The 26,583-nt window shown below is 50.0% G+C and overlaps 7 protein-coding genes across 7 annotated transcripts; 2 read left to right on the top strand and 5 right to left on the bottom strand.

Moving 5' to 3' along the window:
- Positions 1 to 6,437: 6,437 nt before the first annotated feature.
- Positions 6,438 to 7,820, top strand: ColSpa_07014 (peptidase M20 domain-containing protein 2; the record flags this gene model as incomplete). Its single annotated transcript, XM_049273226.1, has 2 exons — positions 6,438 to 6,771; positions 6,850 to 7,820. 2 exons carry the CDS (start codon positions 6,438 to 6,440, stop codon positions 7,818 to 7,820), a joined length of 1,305 nt encoding a protein of 434 aa, XP_049129183.1.
- Positions 7,821 to 8,138: 318 nt separating this feature from the next.
- On the bottom strand, positions 8,139 to 9,761 carry ColSpa_07013 (golgi pH regulator; the record flags this gene model as incomplete). Its single annotated transcript, XM_049273225.1, has 1 exon — positions 8,139 to 9,761. The coding sequence occupies one exon, from the start codon at positions 9,759 to 9,761 to the stop codon at positions 8,139 to 8,141; it is 1,623 nt and encodes a 540-aa protein (XP_049129182.1).
- Positions 9,762 to 10,797: 1,036 nt separating this feature from the next.
- On the bottom strand, positions 10,798 to 11,657 carry ColSpa_07012 (unsaturated chondroitin disaccharide hydrolase; the record flags this gene model as incomplete). Its single annotated transcript, XM_049273224.1, has 2 exons — positions 10,798 to 11,166; positions 11,241 to 11,657. The coding sequence occupies 2 exons, from the start codon at positions 11,655 to 11,657 to the stop codon at positions 10,798 to 10,800; spliced, it is 786 nt and encodes a 261-aa protein (XP_049129181.1).
- Positions 11,658 to 12,852: 1,195 nt separating this feature from the next.
- Positions 12,853 to 13,251, bottom strand: ColSpa_07011 (uncharacterized protein; the record flags this gene model as incomplete). Its single annotated transcript, XM_049273223.1, has 1 exon — positions 12,853 to 13,251. The coding sequence occupies one exon, from the start codon at positions 13,249 to 13,251 to the stop codon at positions 12,853 to 12,855; it is 399 nt and encodes a 132-aa protein (XP_049129180.1).
- Positions 13,252 to 19,975: 6,724 nt separating this feature from the next.
- Positions 19,976 to 21,575, bottom strand: ColSpa_07010 (eukaryotic translation initiation factor 3 subunit L; the record flags this gene model as incomplete). Its single annotated transcript, XM_049273222.1, has 3 exons — positions 19,976 to 20,059; positions 20,114 to 21,154; positions 21,261 to 21,575. The coding sequence occupies 3 exons, from the start codon at positions 21,573 to 21,575 to the stop codon at positions 19,976 to 19,978; spliced, it is 1,440 nt and encodes a 479-aa protein (XP_049129179.1).
- Positions 21,576 to 22,676: 1,101 nt separating this feature from the next.
- ColSpa_07009 (ribosome assembly protein 3) lies at positions 22,677 to 25,976 on the top strand (the record flags this gene model as incomplete). Its single annotated transcript, XM_049273220.1, has 2 exons — positions 22,677 to 22,730; positions 22,785 to 25,976. 2 exons carry the CDS (start codon positions 22,677 to 22,679, stop codon positions 25,974 to 25,976), a joined length of 3,246 nt encoding a protein of 1,081 aa, XP_049129177.1.
- Positions 23,786 to 25,774, bottom strand: ColSpa_07008 (uncharacterized protein; the record flags this gene model as incomplete). The annotated part of the gene is given in 4 exon segments (XM_049273221.1): positions 23,786 to 24,059; positions 24,076 to 24,985; positions 25,076 to 25,646; positions 25,673 to 25,774. The coding sequence occupies 4 exon segments, from the start codon at positions 25,772 to 25,774 to the stop codon at positions 23,786 to 23,788; spliced, it is 1,857 nt and encodes a 618-aa protein (XP_049129178.1).
- Positions 25,977 to 26,583: the final 607 nt, after the last annotated feature.

Below are 26,583 nucleotides of genomic sequence, written 5' to 3'. Positions count from 1 at the left end.
AACAACTTAATTAAGGGTATTATTAATAATAGTTTATAAATTAATATTATTTTAAGATTATATATAGATAAGTATACTATTAAGCTTATAACTATATTACTTAAGATAAATGCTTTTAATCCTAATTTAAAGCATATATCTTTTAATAGAGTAGCTATTATACTTATTTAAGTTAAAGGCTACTATTTCTTAACTAGTATATTTATTACTAATAATAAAAAAATAAATAAACTACTTCTTCTAAGATCGCCTTTTAAGTTCTATATATAGATTAACTACGTATATAACCCTAATATAATTATACTAATACTAACAACAAAGTAAACTTGTCTCTATATCCTAGCTATATTTCTAAAGTTTAGTAATCCTAGGAAGTTCTTAGATTATTTACTAGACTAAGATAACTATATAAAAGCTCTTAAGGACTATCTCTTTAATTAGACTAAGCTATATTAAGACTAAGAAAACTAGACTTTAGTAATAGTACTAGGACTATTACTAAAAAGCTTAAAATTCCTAGACATAAGCTATAAGAAGATAATAAAAAAGTAATCTAGTTATTTAAAAAAGAATTAGATTATTTAATAAAAATAGTATTAACTATACTTTTTGCCTTAGCTATAAAAGACATCTGTAAGACTACAGTAAAGGTTAAAAGGCATAACAACAAGGGATATTCTTACTACGTTAAAAAGCTTAACTTATCCTACATTAACACTAATCGTCTTAATTAAGCCTACTATTCTAAGGTTTACCTTAACTAGTTATTAGTAACTATTAAGAAGGTTAAAGCAGAGAAAATCAGAAAGCAAATAGTTAAGCACTTTAACATAATTAATAAAAAGAGAACGCTTTTACCTTTAAAGTAACTATATAACTATAAAATAAATCTAATAAAACATTATCCTTAGCTTAATTAAGCTAAACAAAATACAAAAGTATTTACTATATATAAGGAAAAAAACAAAAAAATATATCTAGTTAATAACTAATTATCTAATAAATTAACCTTTAACAATAATCCCCTCTAGAAAGTTAAGAACCTAGCTAAAGCCAAAAAAACAATATAACCTAATAAAAGACTATTCTAAGGCCTAATTAAGCCTAAGTATTTAAGTATTAAGCTATATTCACACCTTAAGCTAAACAAATTAGCAGCTATTATAGATACACTAAGTTATCTTCTACCCTACAAAAAGAACCTATTCCTCTAAGTCCTTCTAAACCACAAAAATGCTCTCACTTAGAACTTCTCCAAAAACAGCACGCTTAACCTAAAAGTTACCTCCCCACAAGTAATCAGGACTATACCTCACAAAGCCTAACAAAAAAAAAGAATTTTAATACCTAAAGCGCTTAAATTATAAGCTATAAACATTATCTAGGTATAAATCAATAAAAGTATCCTAGAAAAAGGTCATAAGGCTATATAAAACCCTTGGTTTCTTATAAAAAAGAAGAATAGTTCTCTATACCTAATTAATTTAATTATTTAAATAAATAAAGTTATAATTTATAATACCTTTACTCCTTTAAAAGCAAAGAATTTCTTAAAAGACTTTAATATATACTAAATTCTTTTACTCTTAGACTTCTTCTCTAAATATAACTAAGTTCTTTTAACTAAAAAAAGTGAAAATTTAATAACGTTTACTACTCCCCTTAGACTTCTATATATATATACCTTACTATAAAATAATACTAATTCTATAATATAGTTTATAAGAGTTATTACCTAAATACTCTATAACCTTATACCATATTATTACTAAGCTTTTTTTAATAATATTATTATTAAAAGGCCTATAACTATATATAACAATAAAAAGCTCCTTAATTAAGCTAGTATTTAATACTATATCTATAAACATATTCACTATATTAACATAGTACTCTTTAATATTAAGTTAATAAGCTATATAATAGCTAACAAGAAATTATAATAGCTTTAAAGAACAACTATTATTATTAACTATATCTATAGTTCTAGAGGTTACTGCTTTAATTAAATAAACGTTATTAAGATTAAGGAATAAAAAGAATACAAAGATATTAGTAAAGTTAGGTCATTTATAAAGATAACTAGGTTCTATAGATTATAGGTTAACAAATACTTAGAGATTATTTTACCTTTCCAGAAACTCCTTAAAAAGAACACTATATTTACCTAGAGGCCTAATTAAATCAACGCTATAAATACCCTTAAATCTAAACTAATAACTTCTCCTGTAATCATTTTATTATTTTATAGCCTAAAAGCTAGGTTAGTAGTTATTAGTATAAATATAAGCCTACAAAGTTAAGGCATAATACTAAGTTAAATAATTAGTACCTAAAGGACTGTAGTAAGGTATAAAAATAGTATCTAAAGAGGCACTAAGTTAAAATATAACTTTAAAAAACTAAAATTAAAAGCAGTTTTAATAATATTAAAGAAGCTCTAAAACTATATTTATAGTATTAGATTTTTATTAAAAACTAATATATAAGTCTTAGTTACTTAGCTTAATAAAAAATCTTATAATCTTCCTAGTGCCCTAATTACTAAGTAAATTACTTAAATATATCTTTTTAACTTTAATGTTAAGTATATACTAGGAATAAAGAATATAGTAATAAATATACTATTACAAAAAGTACTAAGGCTATTTAATATTAAAGAATATAAAAGCCTTAATTAAGTTAAAGATTTTATTAACGCTAACTTCTACTTTATTTAACTACATAAATTATTTAAAAGATCTAAATTTAGTATTTTAAAGACCTTTTACTTATATTAACTCCTTAAAATATAACTTTACTTTAATTAGTACTAAACTAACTAAACAAAATAAATTATCTTTTATTTAAAAACACTATTACACCTAAATAAAATATTACTATATACTTTCAGGAAATTTAAAATAAAAGCTTAGTATTATTTTACTTAAAATAATTATTTATACTACTAACTAACAAAAAGATACCTGATCCCTAGACGCTTTATTAATAACCTAAAGATTTAAGAGAACCTAATCAAAAACATACATATCAAATCAAAACACTAAGGACATAATACAACATTCTATTAGCTTTTTATATCCTATATCTAGAAAGATATATACTAAAAAGTATAAGCCTAGCTTACATTATACCTATCCTATTAAAAGGCTTAATTAACCTAGATAAACAACTAGTATATTAATATAGTCCTAAAGGAATTACTATTTACAAAGATATCTATTAATATCTAGTAGATTAGTTCCTAGGCACTAATCAAAAGACATTATAATATAACAAGTTAGCTTAAAGCAAGGAGAGTAAGGACTATTACCTCTAATCAAGTTACCAACTTTATCTAGGAAGACTTTTTTTACTACCACAGTATCTATAAAAAAATAATTATTAACAATAAACCAAAAAACAAAAAGACTATAAACCACTTAAATAAAAAGTATAATATTAAAAAAAGAGTTATATTAGTATATAACTTAAAAGTAAACAAGGTTAATAAACAAGGCCATAAACCTATTACACACACTATCTTAACCTGGTTAAACAAAAAAAAAAGAGATTAAGAGAAAATTATACCTACTACACTATTTACAGACCAAACAATAGTCCACGCACCAACAAGCTACACACCTTTCTTCCTAACTACAGGATACAAAGCAATCACACTTATCGAAGAATCTACCTTGTACTAGATAGTTATAACAAGAGACTTTGACAAGAAGTATCTAGTAAGCCTGATCAGACTAAGGAGAACACACCAGAGTTCTTTAACACCTTTCCTAGGACTTTTAAGCCTATTAAAAAGACGCCTTCTTCAGTACCTTAAGACAACAATCTTACTAGTCTCTTTGGTTTAATACGCCCCCCTTCAGATACTAATACACCACAAGACCAGCCAGGCTTCTCTACTACACTAAACCCAGAAAATAATATAGTAAGGTTATCTCCTAAGCCTAATCAGGCTCAGGATATAAACAACAAAAAAGAGGTTAGTAATACTAAGTCTAAGGCTACTATAAAGCCTATGCTCTTATACTACCCCTTTAACTTTAAGTAATTATCTAATATAACTTCTATTATATATATAAAGACTAAAAGACAATAAAATACTTATAAAAAAACCCTATTTAATATATAAAAATAATACTATAAGCTAAAAGAGTATAAAGTTAAGTCTATTACTAACTATACTAAGAACAAATATATTAATATATTTAAAAACCCTTATAAAATAATAGTAGTATAATAGTACCTTTAATAGCTATTTCTATAACTTATAATTATACTTAGATAAAAGAGTTATAAGTAGTATAATTAGAAATAAAAGTAGAATACTAAGTTTAAAAAAAAATGTCTTAAGGCTAAGAGAAAAGTAGCTTATAATAAAGTAAATAGCTTAAGATACTCTTTTTATTACTACTAAAAGAATATTATAAGTCTAATTAGAAAAAATATAATAAAAATAAGTAGTTTTTGTTTTTATATATAATTTACTTTTATACTTTTATATTTTTCTTTTTTTAATATATTATATAAAAAAAAAACTAAAAAATAATTAAAAAAAAGGTAAAGTTTTATGTTTTTATTTTTCCTTTTATTAGCCTATAAACATAATTATAGGCCTAATTAGACATAATTAAGTAGAACCTTTTTAAGTATAAAAAAGGACTTTAGTTAAATACTATTATAAAAACAAGGTATTAATATCTAATTATTAAGTAAATAAATAAGCTTAATATCTTTAAATAAGTACTTAAATAAACATAAACAAATTCATTATTTTAATATTTAAATAACATATATAATAAGTAACTATTACTTTATTTCCTTAGGCCTAACTAGACCTTTAAAGTCTAAGAGAATATTCTTCTCTAAAGATCACAACATATATATATATACCACTTAGTAATAAAAGCAAATCCAAATAAACTATAAAACGTAAAGGATACACTTTTCTAGTTTGCTTATAGCCCTGATCAGGCCAAGGAAGACCTGAAAAGAGTAGTATCTTACGGTCTAAGCGTTAAGGTAATCACTTAGAGTAATTAGTCACTCCAGGTGCACTCGTGATAATACTGGGACCTTGGTGTTTGGTGTGGTTTGTGTGTTAACTGCCTACTTACTAGCTTCCTTTATCCTACGCAGTTTCACTAAGAGAATCAAAAGAGCTACCACTTTCCTTATTACCTTTATATACTTTATTATACTTCTTAAGTTAAGCTATATATACTATAATAGTATAAGTATATATAATAGCTTTTTTGTAGAAGTATTTATTTTTAAACATTAATATTATATAAAAAGCTTATAATATAAGTAAATATATATATATATAATAAAAAATAATAATATTTTAAATATATAGTTATTATTATTATAAATAAATAAATAAATAAAAAAGACCTTTTTATTAAGCAAAAAAAAAAATTTTTATTAAAAAAATATTTAATTTAATAATTAATTAATTAATTAAAAACTATTAATTTAATTAATTTATTTAAAAATAATAAAAAAAATAGTTTTTTTATTATTAATAACTAAATATAATATTATATAACTATTTCTTTTATATTTATTACTTTAAAAATAAATATTTATATTTTTATTTATTTTTTTAAAGTAATTCTTTTATATATAGCTAGTATTAAATATATAATAATTAAAATCTATTAATTTACCTAAAAGGGTATATTATAATACCTTTACGCGCATTATATAGCCTTATAAGATTTACGCCAGGCCTAGATTAACTATTAGTCCAGTCCTTTTATACAGATCCACCACATAGGATACATATTTATTCGTTTTAGACAAAGCAATCCTGCACATAGAAATCTAAGCAGTTTTCCTTATGTCTTTTCCACCCTAAGTGGTGACTCTACGACACAATGTAAATCAGTTCACAACCTGGAATATAAGTTATGGGCCGCCCCGCACAAGCGATACGTTATGACCATGGCAAATGGATTACCAATTGTACCATTTTCAACACTTCAGTAAAAAGATTCCTTAGTTATATCCTCGCAGATAGACTTCTTGCTCGGTTCTTGCTCTCTGTCCCAATTGGACTCGAAAAGCGAGCATTGCTGCAGCGGGCTGTATTTTGTGCAAATCCAAGTTACGCTAGGCGCATCCTGAGATCTACGCTAACACAGCGGACGCGCTAACCGAAACGGGAAAACTGCTATCGCACCGCACCCGCGGCCCCGGGAGATAACCGGCCGGTGGTCGGAGACACGCCGCTCGGAACCGTCTCATCATCCAATGTCAGTACACACCAGCCGAGCGACTTCCCATGAACCTTCATTTCACTCAGCTGCATCACCGGCTAGAACTCACAGAGCTAATTCGATTCTCACACAGCGTCGTCTAATTGACCCCCGTCCTCCCTCCCAGAACGCCCGCCCTCACCAATACATCACACGGTATCAATGGATCTCAAAATGTCCCCCACAGAAGACGACGACTTCATCCTAGTCTCCCACGCGGACACCCACCCATACCCCTTCACGGGGCCCTCCTCTCCGGAGTACCTGGACGAGATCTCCGCCATCGTCGCGGACCTCGCCGAGAGCCTCTGGCCCGTCAACAAGAAGATCCACGACAACCCGGAGCTCGGCTACCGCGAGTTCATTGCTCACGAAACGCTCACAACCTTCATGCGGGCTCAGCCTGGCTGGAAGGTCACGCCCTCGGCGTACGGCATGGAGACGGCGTGGGTCGCCGTGTGGGATAGCGGGAAGAAGGGGCCTGTGGTCTCGTTCAACGCCGAGATGGGTGAGTCCACAGAATCTTTCATTGCTCAACCTTTTGAACGAGACATGCCAAAAGTAGCCACAAACTGACACGCACAAGACTGCCTCCCTGGCATCGGTCACGCCTGCGGCCACAACCTCATCGCAACAGCCTCTCTCACGGGCGCCCTCGCCACCGCGATCCTCCTCTCGCGCCACCGTCTCCCCGGTAAGGTCGTCCTGTTCGGCACCCCCGCCGAAGAAGGCGGCGGCGGCAAGATTCGCCTCCTCAAAGCCGGCGCCTACGCCCAGCACGCCGTCGACCTCAACCTCATCTCCCACCCGGGCATCGTCGCCGACACGTCACTGATGCGCACCTCGGCCTACTCGTCCTTCCGCGTCGAATTCTTCGGTCTCGAGGCCCACGCCGCCGCGAACCCCTGGCTCGGCATCAACGCCCTCGACGCCCTCATCACATCGTACAACGCCATCTCTGTGCTGCGTCAGCAGACGATGCCGGGCGACGTCATACAGGGCAACATTACCCACGGCGGGACGCGGCCGAATATTATCCACGCCTATGCGGCGGGGCTGTTCGTCGTGCGCGCCAACACGCAGGCCCGCCTCAAGGAGCTCAAAGCAAAAGTAGAGAAGTGCTTCGCCGCGGGCGCCGAGGCCACCGGCGCGAAGCTGCAGATCACGCAGACTGGGAGTTACATGGACCACGTGCCCAACCGCGTCCTGGGGCGCTCTTACACGCGGTACTTCAACGCGCTCACGTCCCCCGGCGAGAGCGGAATCCCCCTGGACGAGGACATTGATGAGATCCGCGGGCGGTCGATGGCGAGCACGGATCAGGGGGACGTGAGCTACGCAATGCCGAGCTTGAGCGTAGGGTTCGCGATCCCGGCGGGAAAGACGGGGCAGGGGCCGCATAACCCCGAGTTCGCGGAGGCGGCGGGGACGAGGGTGGCGTTCGAGAGGTGTCTGAGGGTGGGTAAGGGGTTGGCCGGGGTGGCGATGGATGTCTTTACTAAGGAGGGCATGTTGAAGGAGGTTAAGAGGGCTTGGAGGAAGGATATGGGGAAATAAGAAGAGGGCGCTGATGTCGTGTACGATTTCGTGGAGTCAGGCGGCAGTGATGAAGTCAAAGATTTATAAGATGGGACAAATCTCTTTCAGAAGAGCATGCTCCCATTAGGATAATCTCCATATCGAGAAACGTCAAGACAAGTGCAAGGTATTAAATTCACTGCACAATTCAAACGATATGCCATGCCTCTACAAGGTCTCGTAGCGTTCCCATCAGGAAGTAATACGCGCCCAAACTCCACATCCCGGACATTCCATATCCATCTTAAAACGTTGCATGATAGTCTACCAACGACCCAGAGGTTCCTGCAAGCCTCGTTACATCCTCTTGGCACCCATCTCCTCGGACCCGAATTCATCCCAATCGTCCCTTCCAATCTTTCTGGAAATCCACACGCCCAATCCCGTAACGGTACAACTCATCAGGAACCACCCTTCAAACCACAAGTCCACAAATCGCGGCTCCAGCGCCCCCTCCAGCGCGTCGCCGACGGCGCTGCCCATCTCCCTCGGCAAGTTGCTCCGCAGCAGCAGCGCCGCACTGATGACGTACACGGCGGCGATCTGCCCGATAAGCAGCGCCAGGTTCGCCTGCGCCTGGTACAGCAAGCCCGGCATCCACTTGGAGAAGAGGTGGAACGTCTGAAGCACGCTGTTGGCGCTCGCCGCGAGGATAACGCCGGATAGCAGGAAGCTGATTTGCCGCGCCCACGCGATCTGGTCCAGCTTGGGGTCCCAGTGCCGTGCGAGCAGGCCCAGGAAGCGGTTGATCGGGTCCGAGGAGCTGAAGCTTGAGCTGGGGTAGTATGCCCTTCGCAGCATTGCAAGCATGGTGGCCAGGATTCGGTATAGGCAGTAGAGGCTGAAGATGTAGTGAGGCACGGCGAGCAGCTTCCCCAGCGATGTCGCGGCGCGGGCGTCGGCGGCCTGACGCGAGCGCATCAAGCCCAGCGACGAGTTGAGGTTTGCCTCCATCGTCTCCAGGCCCGCGATCTCCAAGCGCAGCGCGCGCATCTCGGCCTCGTCCCCACCCATACCGCGAACGGCGCCCAGCATCTTGCCCATGAACCCGCCAGAAGTGGAGGATGCCGCCTGCGCCTCGGACGCTTTGCGCTCCAGCGCTTGGAGACGGTGTCTTTTTGTCAACAGCATTTCGTTGGTAGCATCCAGCCCGGCCTCCTTTCTCGTGATGTCGGCTTCCGTGACGGGCCGCTTTCTCCGTTCCGAGAGGGCGCCTAGAGTATGCCAGGGACTTGATACGGCCGCGAAGCCGCTGAGCATCGCCATCAACGAAATCCCAATGACCCCGATCCTCTCAAGACAGGCACGCAAGATGCCTCCACCCGCAGTCGTCTTTTTGTCGAGGCCGACCAGACTTCCCAAACTCCAAAAGGCAAACAGCCACCCAAAAAACACCAACAACTGCATCCCCCAAGCAACCCGCGGAATTTTGCCTTTGCTGTTCCGCTGAAACTTCCACCCGAACCCCGAGATGACGCTCTGGATCTCCAGGAAGGGGATGATGCCAACGAGCAACACCAGGAGCGTAGGAACCGTGAAGCGCAACGCCACTCCCCTCGCGCGGGGGCTGACCAGATCCGAAATCTCGCTCAATATCAACTCACCCAGCACCGTGGCCAGCGCGATGGTTATCGAAAACACAATCGCCGCCGCCCTCCTCCTCGGGCTCTTCTGTCCGTGTTCGGCGTGCACCTGTCGCAGGCTGGGCGGCGCGTGCGACGGTAGGTAGTGGTCCTCGCCATCGTGGGCGTCGTGTACTCTCGCTAGCTTCGGAAAGATCTTTTGGCTCGCAACGGCGGCTACGGCGGTGAAAGTGGTTATGAAGGGCAGCAGCGAGAACAGCAGCCCGACTGTCGATGGGGCATTGGGGTCTACGGCAGCGCAAGCGGACTCGTCGCAAGAGGAGCTGAACCAGGGCATCTGGGGCGGCTTAGTGGGGCGGTTGCGCGCGATCGAAAAGACATGTGCGATTGGTGACTGAATAAAGCAAGATTCATTCTATGTCGGTAAGACTGCAGCGGTGAGAAAGAGTTCTTCAGCGAGGAATCATCAGTAAGGCTGGCTTCGACATGGTGTGGAATGTAGTTGTTGAGTTTGGACACCCATTGCAGTGCGACGGCTAAGTAGAGACATTCGTAACCTTCTCGTCGTGGTCTGTGACGGAGTCTAATCCAGCCACATATCTACCTGGCCTCAGCGCAAGCTTCAGCCACACCCGCCACATCCTGTCACTGGAAGCCCCGCAAGATGCGACGACGCGTCCAATGGCCATCATGGGAAGACTCACCGTATGAGCAAGCCATCCATGGGATCACATCTGCATGCAGGAACCATACTGCGCACTGAGACAGCTAGATTAAGGGGGGTTCTCGATATAGGCCTCTGTTTAATCCATGTCTTTATTGGGTATCAATACGTGAGCCCATGTAGAGGAAGTGCTGCTGTACTGTGTGCCTGGAGGAATTCCGGCCAAACCGACCGTTACCTTGTGCGACATCCTCCTAGCAAACTAAACCATGCCCACGCCGTCAACCAAACGCCCCTCTAGAGCACATATGCATACTGAAGACCTTTTGACTCGTGAAGTAACTCCTAAATTGACAGCCGTCTCTTCTCTAGAGCCTGCGAAATCAGCTGTTGCTGCTGTTTCGAGACACCTTTGAATCATCATCTTCGTCGTCGTCCGCTCCGCTAGCGCTAGAGTCAAGGCTGGATTTCCGGTTCTGTCTAAGAGCCGCCGCCTCGTTGGCTTCCATCTTGTGTAGCTTGTCCATTTGCGAAGAGTTGATGGCTTGGTCACCTGAGAAGACCTCAAACTCATCGTCTTCGTCATCGTCATCGTCTTCGTCACTGTCACCGGCGGCGCTCGGCGTTGCAGAAGATCTTCCGGGGTCCGCTGAGCTCGATTGCGAGGGGTTGGACGGCAACGAGAGGTGTCTGGGCTGCAGAAGAGCGTTCAAGTCCACCGGCTTAATGGTCGGGTCAAAGGCTGCCGGCAGACCCAGCGCCTTGGCCACTTGGTGGGCCTCTTCGTCTGCAGTGTTGTGAACCTCCACATTGTACATGCTGCTCCTCTCGCTATCGGCCTCATGCTTCCCCCTGTCGCCGACAGCATCCGCACGTACGTTTGGCGTTCGGAGTCGTTCTTCCTCTTACTTTTCTTCTTCTCCCGCTTCTCTGTTGGTCGGACGACGACGACAGGAACGGGTGAATACTGCAAACAGTATTTGGAGAAGGAGTTGCGCGTGTTGACCAGTCCCTGCAGACCGCCCAGCGACCTGCCTCTCGTCCCTACAATGAGCATAGCAGGTTGATGGATTTGGATCTGGCAGCCGGAAAATCTGTTAGCGGCTGTTCTACGGTGGTTGCCAAGATGTGCTGCCCAATGGGTTTGCTCACCAGTCGCTGAAATGTCGCATGCAGCTTGCCGCTCGCATACTCCAGCACGATTTTGATGGCGCGATTCAGGCCATTCCGCTTGACTATGCTGTCCATAACCCTTTGCGCCTCATCCTGGTAGGCCTTGTTGGTATCGGTCGCTCGGAGCTCCTTTTCGATCACGCGCACGCACACAACTTCGTCTCCGTCGTCGACAAGCTCGTCGAGCAGCCATTGCAATGCATAATCGGAATAGGCATGTTCGTCGACGCCTACCATGAACGTACGCGATCGTCGTTGCGCCTGATAACCCTTGTGTCGCACATCCAGCGTCAGCGAGAGCGTGTTGTTCTTAGTCGCCTCGCCCAGCGGCAGATTGTCGAATGCGACATGTGACTGGAACCTGTCCGGCACGGAGGTTTGAGTCAGCGTCGCCATCAAGTAATGTACGTAAGAGCAAGTGACAAAGTAGAGCCAGCAAATAATTAAACGGGGTTATTTGTGGTAGAGGTCTGAGAAGCGAAGTGGACAGGTGAGAATGTGACGAGACCACTGATCAGCGTCAGAAAAAAAGAGGTTGTGGTTTGGTAAGAGGCAGCCAGGAACAAGGAAAGCGGATGTACTGATTGCGACAACAATGACAGCGATTTCCCTCTTTCTGCGGGGACGTCACGGCGTCTCCAGGCTAAGGGTGGCTGTGGGGATAAGTCGATGAGCGCTTTAGGTGCCCTTTTGGTCTGGTTCGTCGCACGCCCGACGCCCGACGCCCAGCTCCCCTCCGTCTTCTTTGTGAAGAGTAGACGGAGAGGCACAGGTGCATGCAGCGGGGTAGTGGGGTAACAAAGCACGACACTGACGAATAGCAGCGCATGCCAGGGCAGAGAAGGTCGCTGTCGTGTGAGGTCTGGTAAAAAGTTGCATCCTGGCGGGAGTATGGATAAGACGCGATGAAAGTTCTGTGTGAACAAGAATATCCGAAACTGAGGTGTCGAAGAGCAACAGCAGAAGACACCCGGGTGATTCTTGTTGGCGAATGCAGGGACCCATCGCGGCGCCGCTGTCATTACGAAAGAACTGGAAGGGTGAGGTCGCCGTAATAGAGTAGTCAAATTCGTCGCTGGGCTGGCCGAGTCGTCAAACCCCACCAACTTCGGTCCAGACGCTGGAGTCAGCCCCCTCTAACTGTCCTCAGAAGCGGCGGCAGCTCCCCGCATTCGATGCGCATTTCCGTGGGCTCTGACAGCCGTCGAGTGGGTACGAGGCGGTGGCATCCGGAAAGTCGTCGTCCACTGGGAACCGGGCAAATTGGACGGCAAGAATGCTGCGCAGACAGCAGTCGGTTCGTGGGCTTGAGCCGAGCGTTCCGGCGGTTTCGAGGGCTGCATAATCGACGTATGTAAGGCGAATGCAGGGTAGCATATATAGTAGACTGACCCCCGGAAATACACTGCAGATGGCTCATCCGTTTTCCAGTGACGTACTTACGTCCCGTCCGCTTCGACACGTCAAGGCTGACATCCTACAAGATGCGGCGAAAGAGCCCACGAAACGCGGTATCCGCGGGATGAGTGTTTGGTAAGACGAAATGAGAGGCTAAAAGAACACAAAAAAACCTCAAAGGAATACAATGCGCTTACCTTTCAGGGGGAGGTGACGATGCCCGGATACGGTCCTTGTCTGTCTTCTTTTGGTTGCCCTGTGGCAGAGATGGATTCCGCAGCGGCGCAAAAGCCAGCGACGCTGCCGAGGACAGTCGAGGCCTTGCTCCATATGATTCTGTCCTTGACGATTCGGCTGAGAAGCTCCCTGTTGCGCTCTCGGGGGAAGGGCTCGCATAACTCGAAAGCGTCGTCACACGGCTCAACGGTTCTGCGTCGCCGCCGCTGATGTCCTCTTCTTTCCTCTGCGATTGCGACTCAATGGAAAAATAGTCCGATTTTGCCTTGTCCGCAGGCTGCGCCGGTGTCTTGGGTGATATGTCGGAGTCGGGACTTTGGACGTCAAGCATCGACCGGGGGCTGGGTCCCGACATTGTGTGTCGACGCTGTTGGGTGGTCTGTGGTTCCCACTGAGGTTTCGGGAAGGATATTCTTGGCGATGGTGGTGAAGGGCTGTCTTTGCTACCCTTACTCTTCTTCTTCTTCTTGCCGCTTTGCGGAAGCAGGAACACGCTGCGCCAGTTTTCTGATGGCCTCATTGGAGGCTCTGCAATTGCTGTGTAAATGGGGTCAGCATGGGGACGGCAGGCAGGCAGGCAGGCAGGCAACCAGTCGACACCTGCAGATTCTAGAATGAAGCAAGTGCAGCGGCAAAGAATTCGCCAAAAGAGACAGTGGAACGATGTGTCTTGGAAGGGGTTGAAAAGCAATGTGCAAAAGCCCAAAGGTGATTTGCGCGCGCAAGTGGCTAATGGTAGACTGACTATACCGTCTAAAGATGGCAAAGGGCGTCTGTCGACTCGGGATGGTGGTTCGAACGGGGGGCAGTCGGAGCGTATCGTCGATGGGGATGCTATGTAGACGGCACGAGAATGACGAGAGGTATGGATAGGTGTGCGAGAGGAAGTAGGAGCGGAGGGGAACCGGATGCTTATGGTTCTAGGTGCGTACTGGGAGAATGACTCTCGGTGCGAACAATGCTTATTCAGGAGTCCGCTGTGGGGTTCTTCGTGTGTGGTTCTCCCAAGTTGGATGTAGGAGAGAGGCCGATAGAAAGGTTATTTGGACCTGAAGAAATGCCCAGTAATGCTAGCGAGGCAATGTTTGCAAGCGCGGACGACGGGCTTGGAAAGACGGGACTCTCTTATGGCAAGAGATGCGGCGTAGGAGGCGGTTCTGCCAAGGCTTGCGGGCCTCACAAGGCACTGGGAAGGCCGAAGATGGTGTTGTTGTCGACGAAGCCGAGCAAACGGGGGGTGGTGGCGTAGCGGCGGCGCGAGTCGAGGGTCGAGAGTCTAGGTAATAGCAGACCGGGTCGGTGAGCAGGTGATGTTCTTAGTCGGCCGGGACAGCAGCTGCTGCTCCAACAGGCGTTGGAACTAGGGGGACGGCTGGGGTGACAAAGCTAGGCTTGGCTCGCGGATGGTGAGGAGGTATAGTAGACTGGCGAAGACTTGATGGACAATGTGCTCTAGTATAGCAGTTGGCATCCGTAGTCGCGGCGCGCGGCCTAGACAGCTGGATGTGGGGGAAGAATATGTGTAGCACGAACTGGGGGTGGAACGGCGAGGAGAGTCCAAGACAGTTTGGCCGAAAAGATGTCCCGGAGTGGTGTTGAAAAGTCTGGGCGTGCGTGGTTCAATGATGTTGGTTTTCGAATAGACTCCGAGGTTGATACGTACGGAGAGACAGACGACGAACTGAAGTCTGCGGAAGAGGACTTGCTCTGATCTAAGTAGGTACAGGCGCAGACCGGATGAATATTTTGTGTTTGCTGCGCAGCCGGACCCTCCCAGCCTTGGAGCTTGTGCAAATCTCGAGCGTGACGCACAGGTCAAGCCCGTCAAGGGAGAGTTGCAAGCAAACAATGGCAGCAAGCAGGGGTTCGTGGTGTCTGGCCTGGCAAGCCTGGGCCTAGGACTCTGGGTAGGTAGGTACACGGTGGAGGACGGTGGGCCATGGATGAGAGGGCTCTCGACAATGGACTCTACCTACACTACGTACCTAGGTAGGTAGACACGGGAAGGGGGAAGAGGGAGCTTGAGAGCACCGAGGAGGTGAGGGCGGAAGAGTGGAGGGGGAGGGGCCCGGAAGGCAAGTGCAGGTGCAGGCAGGTGCGGTGCGAGTGCAAGAGCAGGGTCGCAGGGCCGCAGGGTCGTGTGGTGGTGGTGGTGTCCAGCCGGAAAGAGCAGCAGGGGTGGCTGGCTAGAGACTGTTTGATCAGGTCCAGGTGAGACTTGCGTGTGCAGTGAGATTTGCGGGTGGATTATGTACCCCTCATGTCCGCTTCTGTCATTTCCTGTTTTTCCACCCCACTGCAATTGCGGGCAGTCTACAATAACTCCTAATGCCAGACGCAGTGTAAAAGAAACCATGAGGGGCCATTCTTAATGAATAACCGAACCTGAGTCTCATGTAGCTCAATAGGTACCCAAGGTAGGCAGGAGACAGGAGGGACGGAGGCGCCTGCCCGCCTCTATTCTTGACATACATCTCAGCTGAACTCAGGTCCTCAAGAAGGCAAGGGCGAGGTGAGTGGTGAAGTGGAGCTGGGTAGGAGCTAGGACCATTCCCCAAGGCACCAGCTGCACCAGCTGCGCTTTGCACCGGTCGCACCTGATGGCGTGTCGATGGGTTGCAGCTTCCATTGTGAAGGAATGCGGCGTGTTCCTTCCACTGCGGCAGATCAATTGTTAGGCTGCAACGCCATTGGTGGTGGTCTGCGGTCTCCCACTGTTACCCAGGATAACATTGGTTCATCGATCATGTACGAGCAACCGCATCTTAAATCTCCAATCTCTGTCACCCTCAGCATCCCTACAGCAAGACCTTGCAAACCAAAACTCTTCAACCATGTTCAGTTCACGGATCCTTTGGGTTCAGAGATGATAGACCCACGACCGCGGCCTCCGGGACACCTCCTCACCACAACACCAATGGAGCTGAGCCCAGCACCGAACCCAAAATAAACCTGAGAACACGATCCCAAACTCGCCAAGACCACCCCAAGTACCGAGCCCAATCACACTCGTCCTCTACGGCGCCTCTAGTGCCTCCGCCAGGCTCTAATTACACATCTTACAGCACTTGACTTTCAAGCTTCTCCGGTCCCGTCTTCAACCTGGCGCCATCATGGCCCATCCCTGTCGGCCATATTCTTCCTGCACTGCAGTATGTACGACGTACAGTAATTAGCTCTCGACTACATTAGGTACAGGCTTGCTCGACAACACACAACGGAAACGACTCGCCAGAATCGACTTCGAACGGACGAACAGGCCCGCGCCTTTGGCGCTCTCCTGTCACGTCGCCAGTCTCTCGCTTGCTGTTCGCTGTCGGCCGATGTCATAATCCTGCAATGACATGACATGACATGATCGCGCTCGCATATGGGTGTGCAACGTCTTCTCTGTCGGTGGCCCCCTCCAAGGGCACCATATGCTAACGTCGTCCTACCCTGACCTTCTGACGTGTATTGCTCCAGCGCAGCTCCATCCAGAGCTCCTATGCGACGGCACTACGCCACGGCCCCCCTCCTCTCTCTCCCGCGGTGCCTGGTTTAGGGCTCACAAAGCAGTAATTCAGACGCAGATTTCACCGCTGTGGCCCATCATTCTCGTCAGTCGTCCTCTGCAAATCATACCACAATCCCATCATTCTCGTCTCGGAAACCTCTGAACGCCCAAAAATCCCACCAACGTGGATGGCAGCACACGGCAGCACACGGCAGCATAGTGCGCCAAGCTGATTATCGCCGCCGGCGGGTCTCTCCAAGAGTACACTCATCATCAGCACCAGTCCCAAGCAGCAGTGAGGATTAGCTTGCACCAGCAACCAACCGTGCACTCTATTCATCGCGCGTTCGATGCACTTCCACGTCTGCCCAGCCGGCCTTCCGCGTGCTAAGATTACCGTCTTTGCGGCCTCTGCTCGACTCATCGCAACTTCACCCCTCCCTCTCGATCCTCTCAACCACTCGTCCACCTCCAACTAGGTCTTGGCAAACCACTCAAGCATGCCGGCCAATCTCTCCCGGTTTCCAGGATGGAGGGATAGGTGAAAGTCTGAGCCTGAGCAAGACTCGAGTCGGTGTGTGCGCGCGCGCCCTAAGCTGCTTTCTTACCTCCGACCTTGCTTCTTCTCATTTCTTCTCGTTAATGAGATGGCATGCCTCTTGTCACTGAGCCCCAGTCCGCAACTTCGCAACCCGGCCCATCCAATCCACACTTCATGCCCAACGCCAAGCATGCGCCAAGCTAGCCGTATCTTTTTGCCTTCTCTCACGAGCTCTGCGTCCCCTTTTCGACTTACGGATACGGCATGACCCAACGCCTGGCTTGATGGACCTGAACTGACTCCTATAACCTCACATCTCTTTCGGCGCGCGAATCTCTTGGCTAGGACCCATTCATGTCGCAGGGAGCCGTCTCGGTTGCTGGGGTACGGTTTTGAGGGGTCGTTTAGATCACGCTGCACGTCGCAGACAGGACAACGATGCAGCCCTGAGAAAGGAAATACACAGAGCCAAAAGGGATGCGCCTCCAAGACACCAAGCCGGCAGGCACAAGCGGTCGGGAAAAGAGGCAGCCCGTGCCAAGCAGAGGGACGACGACAATAACCGCCATCTCTTTTGCCTTTCCATCAGATTCGACAATTATCCAGTTGTAGTGATGCCATTCGCAGCCCACTGTCCCGCACAGCAATCCGTCCCGATCTTCCGGGGTTGCATTTGTCGTCGATAGTGCTCCGCCCTGGCTGTATCACCTCTCACCGACACAGTGGTCGTCATGACAAGACTCACCGCCGTGTGCGTCCTGCAGTCTCACCGAAGTAAAACGTCGCAAGGTTTCTTAGTAGCGCTCAATTGATGGACCAGCCATATCACTCGGCTGAGCCACGAGGCCGGCAGGGACCCGCGTTCGCTTGTCTGTCAAATCTCATCTCGTCTTTGTCGGACGGGAACGACAACCTTGACATTTGATGGGCAATTCGAAGCTCAAAAGAGTAGCTTGCTCCCGACGCCGCCGTCGATCAACGGAGCAGATAGCCGGAAGCCTACAAAGATAACGGCTCTCTTGAGGCGGGCTGATTGCCAACCAAGCAACGCGACTAGATCACGTCGTCGCCATGTAGGATGGACGCTTGCCCGTTTCTTACAGTCTCGCATGGCGACTATGCCCAGTAGCTGATGCGGTGTAAAGCCTATCGGCGTGCCTTGTCTGCGTCCAAGCCGGAGTCTCGCGGCATGCAATCAGCCATCTCGTCAGCGCGGCCTCTTACCTGCTTGCTTCGTGCAGCGTTCCTATCTGACATACAACCGACACCAACCAACACCAGCGCCTCATGCTGGCCAAGTCGAGAGATTGTGCACATCTGCAACCACATCTGATAATCCCGCGATCGCTTGCGTAAGTTCGAGCGTAATCATGTGTACGGACCGGCGTACATGCCGAAGTGCCTACAATAGCCGAGCGACAATTGCCCATATGCTATGTTGCCATGCTCTTCCGTCCCGACATCCCAGTAGCTGGCACGGAGACAGATACAGACTGGTCTAGAAATGACGACGTCAGGCGCAACCCGTTGTCTTTGCTACCAACTCTCTCCAGCACACGACCTCAAGACACCAAGAGGTCTTGGCAACCCTAAGGCTCGCAGAGAACAGCACACGCACGCACAGAGAGCGAAATCTGACTCGTAGAGACTCGGCCAAGACATTAGGAGTACAGCTTTAGGTCAACTAGAAAGAATAACGTAAGACACCAGCCAACGTTAAACAACTAGCCTCACGCAAGTGGCACATGCTCGCGGCCACCCACTTGGGATTAGGGAAGCATACTCCAGTTTCCCTGCGGACCATCCCGTAGCCATCCCGACCGACCGACCATTTCCCCGGTCTGCCGACGCCGCGACTACGGAGCCAACACCCGAAATGGAATCACCTCTCCCATGGGATCCGCTCAGACTTCGTCACTACTACCTAGAGCATCGAACGTGCGGGATTCCTTGAATTACTGGGGAATCCGACCTTCCCTCCTATCTGACCGATCTGGATCTGGAGTCAGCCTCACCTCCCCCTCCCGATCTGCCGCCATAAACTAGGATGGCCCCTCATCGTCTTGCGCTCCCCGCTCCAGGTCCGTTCTTGGGCAGCCCAGGTATTTTGCGAGTCGCTTAAGCCGCTTTGCCGCTCTTGACATCTCGCGGTGCAGCAGATTGTCTGCCAGTGTCACATCAATCTCCAGTCTTTTTATATGTCTCGGCCTTGGCATTCTAAGCCTTCTGCCCAACTGAATCATGCTTGTCTAAGCAGGCAACGTTGCAGCCTTTCCCTGACGAATGGACCTCGGGGTGTTCATTACAGTACTCTTGACCACGTTTCATTCTTCAGAACATGGCGGGGAAGAGGGTCAATCAAATGGTAAGCGGGGTGTGGGAATGTCAAAAGCAGAAAGGCGAGCGGCAATGTCCTTGCTCTGGTCTTTTTGCAAGAGGCAACAGGAACCTTGATCAATTGTTTTTGATTTGAACTTGTTAGGAATACCTGCCGGGATCTCCGAACCCGCCTAACGCGGGCGACTCGGGTCTCTAGACAAACGGCTGCTAGATTGCTTCCTCGGTCCCTGACACCTTTCAAACCCGTACTTCAGCTCTCGGCATCGGCATGTCTCCATCCCTACAGCAACAGCATGTCGCCTTGAAAGCTTTGGTTGGACATCGTACTTTGAATTCTAATTATTCCCTTTGGTTCACTTCATCCCGCCCCAGCCAACCAGGTCCAGTGTTCCAGGAAGCAAAGACGCCTGAACGCCGTAACAATGCGAGCATCCCTCTACCGGGCCCCCATTCTCTTCCCAAGTGTTCTTTTTTTTTGGTCCACTTCTCTCTCTCTGCCTCGAAACCCACTGGTATCGTCAAGCGGGCGAGGAGAGCATTCTTCCCCTTCGCTGACAGGTCTTTGGTAACTACACACACGCGGACATATGTGCCTTGCCAACATACGCCGAGTTTTGTCTTCAAACTCTTTTCCTTCCCTCGCGGCCAGCTGCTCGCCACCTTGCCTTCCTGGTTGTATAGACCCTAGTGCGCTACGATCGCTCAAGCGTACGTGCGGGACAGGTTACGGAGGTACCAGTCCACCAGCTTGCGGCCCACCTTGGCTTCCGAGATGTGAATGAGGTCCTGTACTGGGTTAGCAACGGGTTCGTGGAATGACTGAGCAGAGTGATAACTTACACCCTGCATGGCGTAGTCCAGGTCGCTAATGTTGACGAGATCGCCGTCGAGCAGGCTGGGGTGGTCGGTCCAGCGCAGCTGCTTGGTGCGCTGCTTGTTCACGAGGAGCCAGGAGCGGAGCTCATCGGGCTTCACCTCGAGGAAGCCGGCCAGCTTGTTGAGGTCCATGGTGGTGTACAGGCGAAGGTAGGACTTGACGGTGGGGCTCCACATGTTGATCTTGACCTCCTCCATGAAGACGGCCAAGTGGTGCTCGACGGGGTCGATGTTGGACTCGGGGTTCTCAAAGTCGGGGGGCACGGGGGAGATGAACTTGGGGCAGGCAGAGCGGAAGAGCTCCTCGAAAATGGGCAGGGACTCGGGGCCACCACGCTGGAGCTTGAGGAGCTGGTCACCGTACTTCTCACGCAGGGCCGAGTGGATGGTGTCGTCGAGACGGGTGGGGTGGAAGGCGACGCAGATGGCGATGAGGGCGTACATCTGGTCGTTCTTCTTGGTGATGGAGTCGTACTGGGCATTCTTCTGGAAGTTCTTGGTACGGGAGACGTAGACCAGGATGTGGCTGAACATCTTGATGGCATCGGCGTAGCGGTGCATCATCATGTAGGAGAAACCGACGTAGTAGTAGGTGGTGAAGTGGGCGGCCATGACGCGGGCGAACATGGCCTTCTTGTTGAGCTCGATGTCGTCGAGCGTCTTGAGGGCGAGGCTGAAGTCGCCAAGCAGGCAGTGAACACGCAGCAGGCCGATGATGGAGAAGTAGCCCAGCATGCGGTACAGGTTCTTGTTGCCGTACTCGCCGGCGACGGCCATGGGGTCCTCGTTACGGCGCATGGCGGCCAGCTGCTCGGTGATCTGGGAACGCTGGATGAGCGAGTAGAGGACGTTGAGGACCGAGTAGCAGCCCCAGGTGTTGGGGTTGTCCTTCAGGACCTGCATCTCCTCCTCGTTGTTGCCCTGGCGAGCGATGCGCATGCGGTACGAGGAGAAGGAGTTGAACTGGTAGATGAACTCGTCGATGACGTCCCAGGCCCAGTAGTACTACGACACACACGTTTGTTAGCTTTCCGTTTCCCCGTCACCTTGCGTGCACCGCGACGGCAACCATGGCAGAGGGCAGCGGCGAGGGGGAGGGAGGGGGACATACGGAGGGCGGCTCGAGGTCGACGGGACCCTCACTGTTCAGGATGAAGTGGAACAGACTGCAGTACGAGTCGTAGCTCTGGAACTTGACCTCGAGGGGCGCGGAGAAGTCGAGGGGCTGGGCGGCGGCGGCGAGGCGCGACTGGATGTCGTCCGTCTGCTGGGCCATGGTCAGGGAGTTGACCTGCTCGAGGTCCTCGCCGATGTTGTCCTCGTACTGGACCTGCTCCTTGTAGTCGTTGACAAGGGCCTCCTCCTCGACGTCGCTGTCGTCGTCGACGGCGCGGGCGGGCCGCTCTCCATTCTGGTAGCCGCTCATGATGGGTGGTCGGGTGTGTGTGCCGGATCTATTTCCCACTACGAAGGAAATAGAACACGAGAAGGGGAGAAATTGTCGGATCCGAAAGGGGACTGGGCGAGAGTCGTGATGTCGTCAACTTTGCTGTTGAGGACAGATGGGCGGTCGGTCGGTCGGGGGGGTCGGTCGAAGGAGGAAGTGGGTGGGGGGTTTCTCGACGAAAAATTTCCTCTATTCTCCTTTGAGGGGGCGCATTTGCTGAGGTATCGCAAAGTAAGAGGACCAGTGGTTTTTGCGATTAGGGTTCGGTTCTCCCGTGGTTTCCCGTTAGGCCGATATGCGCGGTAAGCATGGTGAATGCGTCTAGGCGGTGTTTTGGCGGGGAATCCTGTTCTCGTTATTTTTATTTTATTTTGTGATTTTTTTTCTGCGCGCCGCAGTCTCGATGCCGCCGCCCCCGTCTATTCTAAGGCTGTCTGTCGTGGCGGGGTAGAGACGCCGGGCCCGCTGAGGTAATTCGTCCACTCCCGAATCGACCGATCCCTCCCCTCCCCTCCCCCAAAGACCAACGACGCAAAAGACTTGGAAAACGGAAGGACCAAAGCTGCATAGATACATACACTATACAGAATTACTCATCGCTCATCGAGGCATCCAACTGCTTGGAGCTGAACTCGGGATCCAACCGCCCTCTCCCCTCGCATGCAACAAAGCTGGCAGCATAAGAAAGAGTCATTGGCATCCGTGCAAAACTTCTTACACAGGTGGCGAATCACAACGCTTCTTTTCTCTCTTTTCGAGCCCATCCGAGTTCCATTTTGAAAGCAGCCTATTAGTCACAAGCCAGGGCCCCAATTAGTTGCCGAGCCCATCATCATCATCGCCAGCGCCAACATCCATCTTTGCCTTGGAAAGCATCCCTCCACCATTGAGGCCTCACCTCAGCATTTGCGTTACAAGCCTCTAGGATTGTTAAACAGCAGCCACACATATATACACACAGGGCCTGCTTCCTCATTCACTCGGTTCTTTCATCCGGCATTTCTTTCTGTTCATAGATCTTTTTGATACCCCCCTTCACTTTCTTCATCACCCTTCCTCTCCACCACATAACCGTCCATCATGCCTGTCGTCACACCCGATAAGTTGGCTAGCCTGCAAAGGCATGCCGCTGATGTGCGAAATGCAAGTCGTCCCTCATCTCACATGTCTGCTCAACACCACTGACAGACTCCCCAGATTTGCATTCTGGCCCACGTCGACCATGGCAAGACGTCCCTAACAGACGCCCTGCTGGCCACAAACGGCATCATCTCCCCCAAGCTCGCCGGTAAGATCCGCTACCTCGATTCGCGGCCCGACGAGCAGCTGCGCGGCATCACCATGGAGTCCTCCGCCATCTCCCTCTATTTCTCCATGCTGCGCCGCTCCGCCCCGGACGCTGAGCCGGAGGCCAAGGAGTACCTCATCAACCTCATCGACTCGCCCGGCCACATTGACTTTAGCAGCGAGGTCTCGACCGCCTCACGCCTGTGCGACGGCGCCGTGGTTCTCGTTGACGCCGTCGAGGGCGTTTGCAGTCAGACTGTTACCGTCTTGAGACAGACGTGGACTGAGAAGCTCAAGCCCCTGCTCGTCATCAACAAGATCGACCGTCTGGTCACCGAGCTCAAGATGTCCCCCGCGGAGGCCTACACCCACCTCAGCAAGATTCTTGAGCAGGTCAACGCTGTGCTGGGCAGTTTCTTCCAGGGCGAGCGCATGGAGGAAGACCTCAACTGGCGCGAGCGGATGGAAGAGCGCGTGCAGGCTGCGGCCGCGAGAGAGGCGGGCACGGACTCGACGACGGACTCGGGCGAGCTCCAGTTCCAGGAGAGGGACGACGAGGACCTCTACTTTGCGCCGGAGAAGAACAACGTCATTTTCAGCAGCGCCATCGATGGGTGGGCCTGTACCGTAAGACAGTTTGCCAGCTTGTACGAGAAGAAGCTCGGCATCAAGAGGGGCACGATGGAAAAGGTGCTCTGGGGCAGTTACTACCTCGACCCCAAGACCAAGAAGATCCTGGGCCAGAAGCATCTCAAAGGGAGGAACCTGAAGCCCATGTTCGTCCAGCTGGTGCTAGAGCCCATCTGGACCGTCTACCAGGCTACCGTTGGCGGCGACCAGGGCAGGGGCGATCCAGCGTTGCTGGAGAAGATCACCAAGTCCCTCGGGCTCACCATCCCTCCTCACATCATGCGCTCCAGGGATCCCCGACTGCTCCTGACGACCGTCTTCTCGTCTTGGCTCCCGCTGTCGACGGCAATGCTGGTCTCCGTCATCGAGTCCCTCCCGTCACCGCCGGCAGCGCAAGCCGAGAGACTGCCGGAGATGCTCGAGCACGTCCCCGGCGCAGACTCTGTCGACGAGAAGATCAAGGACGCCATGGTGTCTTTCAAGACGTCTCTGTCGGACCCCGTCGTCGCATACGTCAGCAAGATGGTCTCCGTCCCCGAGAGCGAGCTGCCCCACAACAAACGCAAGCCCGGCCAGCTGACGGCCGACGAGGCGAGAGAGCTTGCACGGAAGAAGCGGGCGGAGGCTGCTCGCGCCCAGGCCGCGGCGCCGTCCGGCGCCAACGGCGTCAACGACCTTACAACGGCCCTCGAGGAGGTCAACCTGGATGACTACGCCCCCGAACACGAAGAAAAGGAGATCGACCCCGAGCACCTCATCGGCTTCGCGCGCATGTACTCCGGCACCCTCTCTGTCGGCGACTCCCTCTGGGTCATCCCGCCCAAGTGGTCCCCCGCGAACCCCAACGCCAGCCCGCAGCCGAAGCAAATCACCGTCACCGCACTCTACATGCTCATGGGCCGCAACCTCGAGGCCCTTGAGTCGGTTCCCGCGGGCGTCGTCTTCGGCATCGGCGGCCTCGAGGGCCACCTCCTCAAGAACGGCACCCTGTGCAGCCGGCTCGAGGGCGCCGTCAACCTCGCGGGCGTCGCCAACCTCGGCAAGCCCATCGTCCGTGTCGCCCTCGAGCCCGTCAACCCGGCCGATCTCGACAAGATGATCCACGGCCTGCAGCTGCTCGTCCAGTCGGACCCCTGCGCCGAGTACGAGCAGTTCGGCAGCGGCGAGCACGTCCTCTTGACCGCCGGCGAGCTGCACCTCGAGCGTTGCCTGACAGACATCAAGGAGCGCTTCGCCCGCTGCGACATCCAGGCCGGCGCCCCCATCGTCCCCTACCGCGAGACCATCGTCCGCGCCGAGGAGATGCGGCCTCCGGCCAACAAGGAACTCGGCCGCGGTGTCGTCGTCGGCACCACGTCCTCCAAGCAGGTCTCCATCCGCCTCCAGGTCCGCCCATTGCCCGCCGACGTCACCGACTTCCTCCTCAAGAACGGCGACGTCATCAAGCGCATGTACTCGGACCGTACCGCCGCCTCGCAGGGCGACACAACCGAGGGGCCTTCAGAGTCCGCCACCGCCGGCGCCAACGGCGAGGAAAAGATTGATATCGACACGGACCTAACGGCCGCCAAGATCATGTCCCTCGACGACTTCAAGCGCGACCTCCAGTCCGCCCTCGAGGCCACCCGCGGCGGCCGCGAGTACTTCAAGTCCGCCGTCGACCGCATCGCCGCCTTCGGCCCCCGCCGCACGGGGCCCAACCTCCTCATCGACTCGACCAAGGAGGGCCTCCTCACGAAGCTCTTCTCCCCGGCCGCCGAGCGCGAAGGCTCCGCCGCGCCTCAAGCCGACGAGGTCCTCCGCCCCGTCCACGTCGCCGACAAGATCCCCTACGCCTTCCAGCTCGCCACGGCCCAGGGCCCCCTCTGCCACGAGCCCGTGCAGGGCATCGCCGTTTTCATCGAGGACGTCGTCATTAACACCACCGAGGACGAGCCCACGGCCCCGACGGCGCGCGACCGCCTCCCCCGCCTCACGGGCGAGGTCATCAAGACCTTCACCTCCTCCCTGCGCGCCGGTATGCTCGACTGGTCCCCGCGCCTGATGCTGGCCATGTACAGCGTCGAGATCCAGGCCTCCACCGAGGTCCTCGGCCGCGTCTATGACGTGCTCACCCGCCGCCGGGGCCGTGTCCTGTCCGAGGCCATGAAGGAGGGCACCCCCTTCTTCACGATCCAGTCCGTGCTCCCCGTCGCCGAGTCCTTCGGCTTCGCCGACGAGATGCGCAAGCGCACCAGCGGCGCCGCGCAGCCGCAGCTCATCTTTGCCGGCTACGAGGTCCTCGACGAGGACCCCTTCTGGGTGCCCTTCACCGAGGACGACCTCGAGGACCTTGGTGAGCTGGCCGACAAGGAGAATGTCGCCAAGAGGTACATGGACGGCGTGCGGAGGAAAAAGGGGTTGTTGGTTGAGGGGAGAAATGTGGCGAGAGACGCGGAGAAGCAGAAGACGCTCAAGAGGTAGTAATGTTCATGGAAAGCATATGGCAAACGGTGATTAGAAAAGTAGAACTTGTCTGGCGGGGAATTGAAGCCATCAACTTCAACGCAGAGAACGCCACTTGACAGTGTTAGAATTGATCCTGATACAGCATTGCATAAGGATGATTGATGGGCATGAATCACGGCTAACCATACTGTCGCGCACTGCTCGTCGTGAGGCGCAAAAGGATATTTGTACTTTTTTGTTTCATTCCCTCGCCTATCATCTATTTTGCAATTCACGAAGGGTGCCCCCATCCCCGAATCACCCACAATCGCTGACACATTGACGATACCCCTCCATTCGTTTCATTTTCCGGTCCATCGCCAGAGCTTTTGCTCGCCGTCATTCTTTGGTATCGGAGGGAAAGAAAGAAAAGAGGAGAAAAGCATCATCATCTTAAAAAAAGCCACAAAAAACACAAAAGGGTCTTGATGAAGAGGGGGGCCGGGGCAAGAAATCATCAGTCGTAGAACAACCGGCCATACATCTTAAGCAAGTCCACAACTCTGGGAGCGAGTCATCTATCGTTGCACTGCGCGTCGCGTTCCGCCTAAAAGAGGTGATGGGAGAGAGTCGAGAGCGGTAG

Source organism: Colletotrichum spaethianum (assembly GCF_022836535.1).
Source record: "Colletotrichum spaethianum MAFF 239500 DNA, contig17, whole genome shotgun sequence".
Lineage (NCBI taxonomy): Eukaryota > Fungi > Ascomycota > Sordariomycetes > Glomerellales > Glomerellaceae > Colletotrichum > Colletotrichum spaethianum.
Note: the sequence above shows the minus strand (reverse complement) of the source record. Positions and strands in the feature narration are given on the sequence as shown.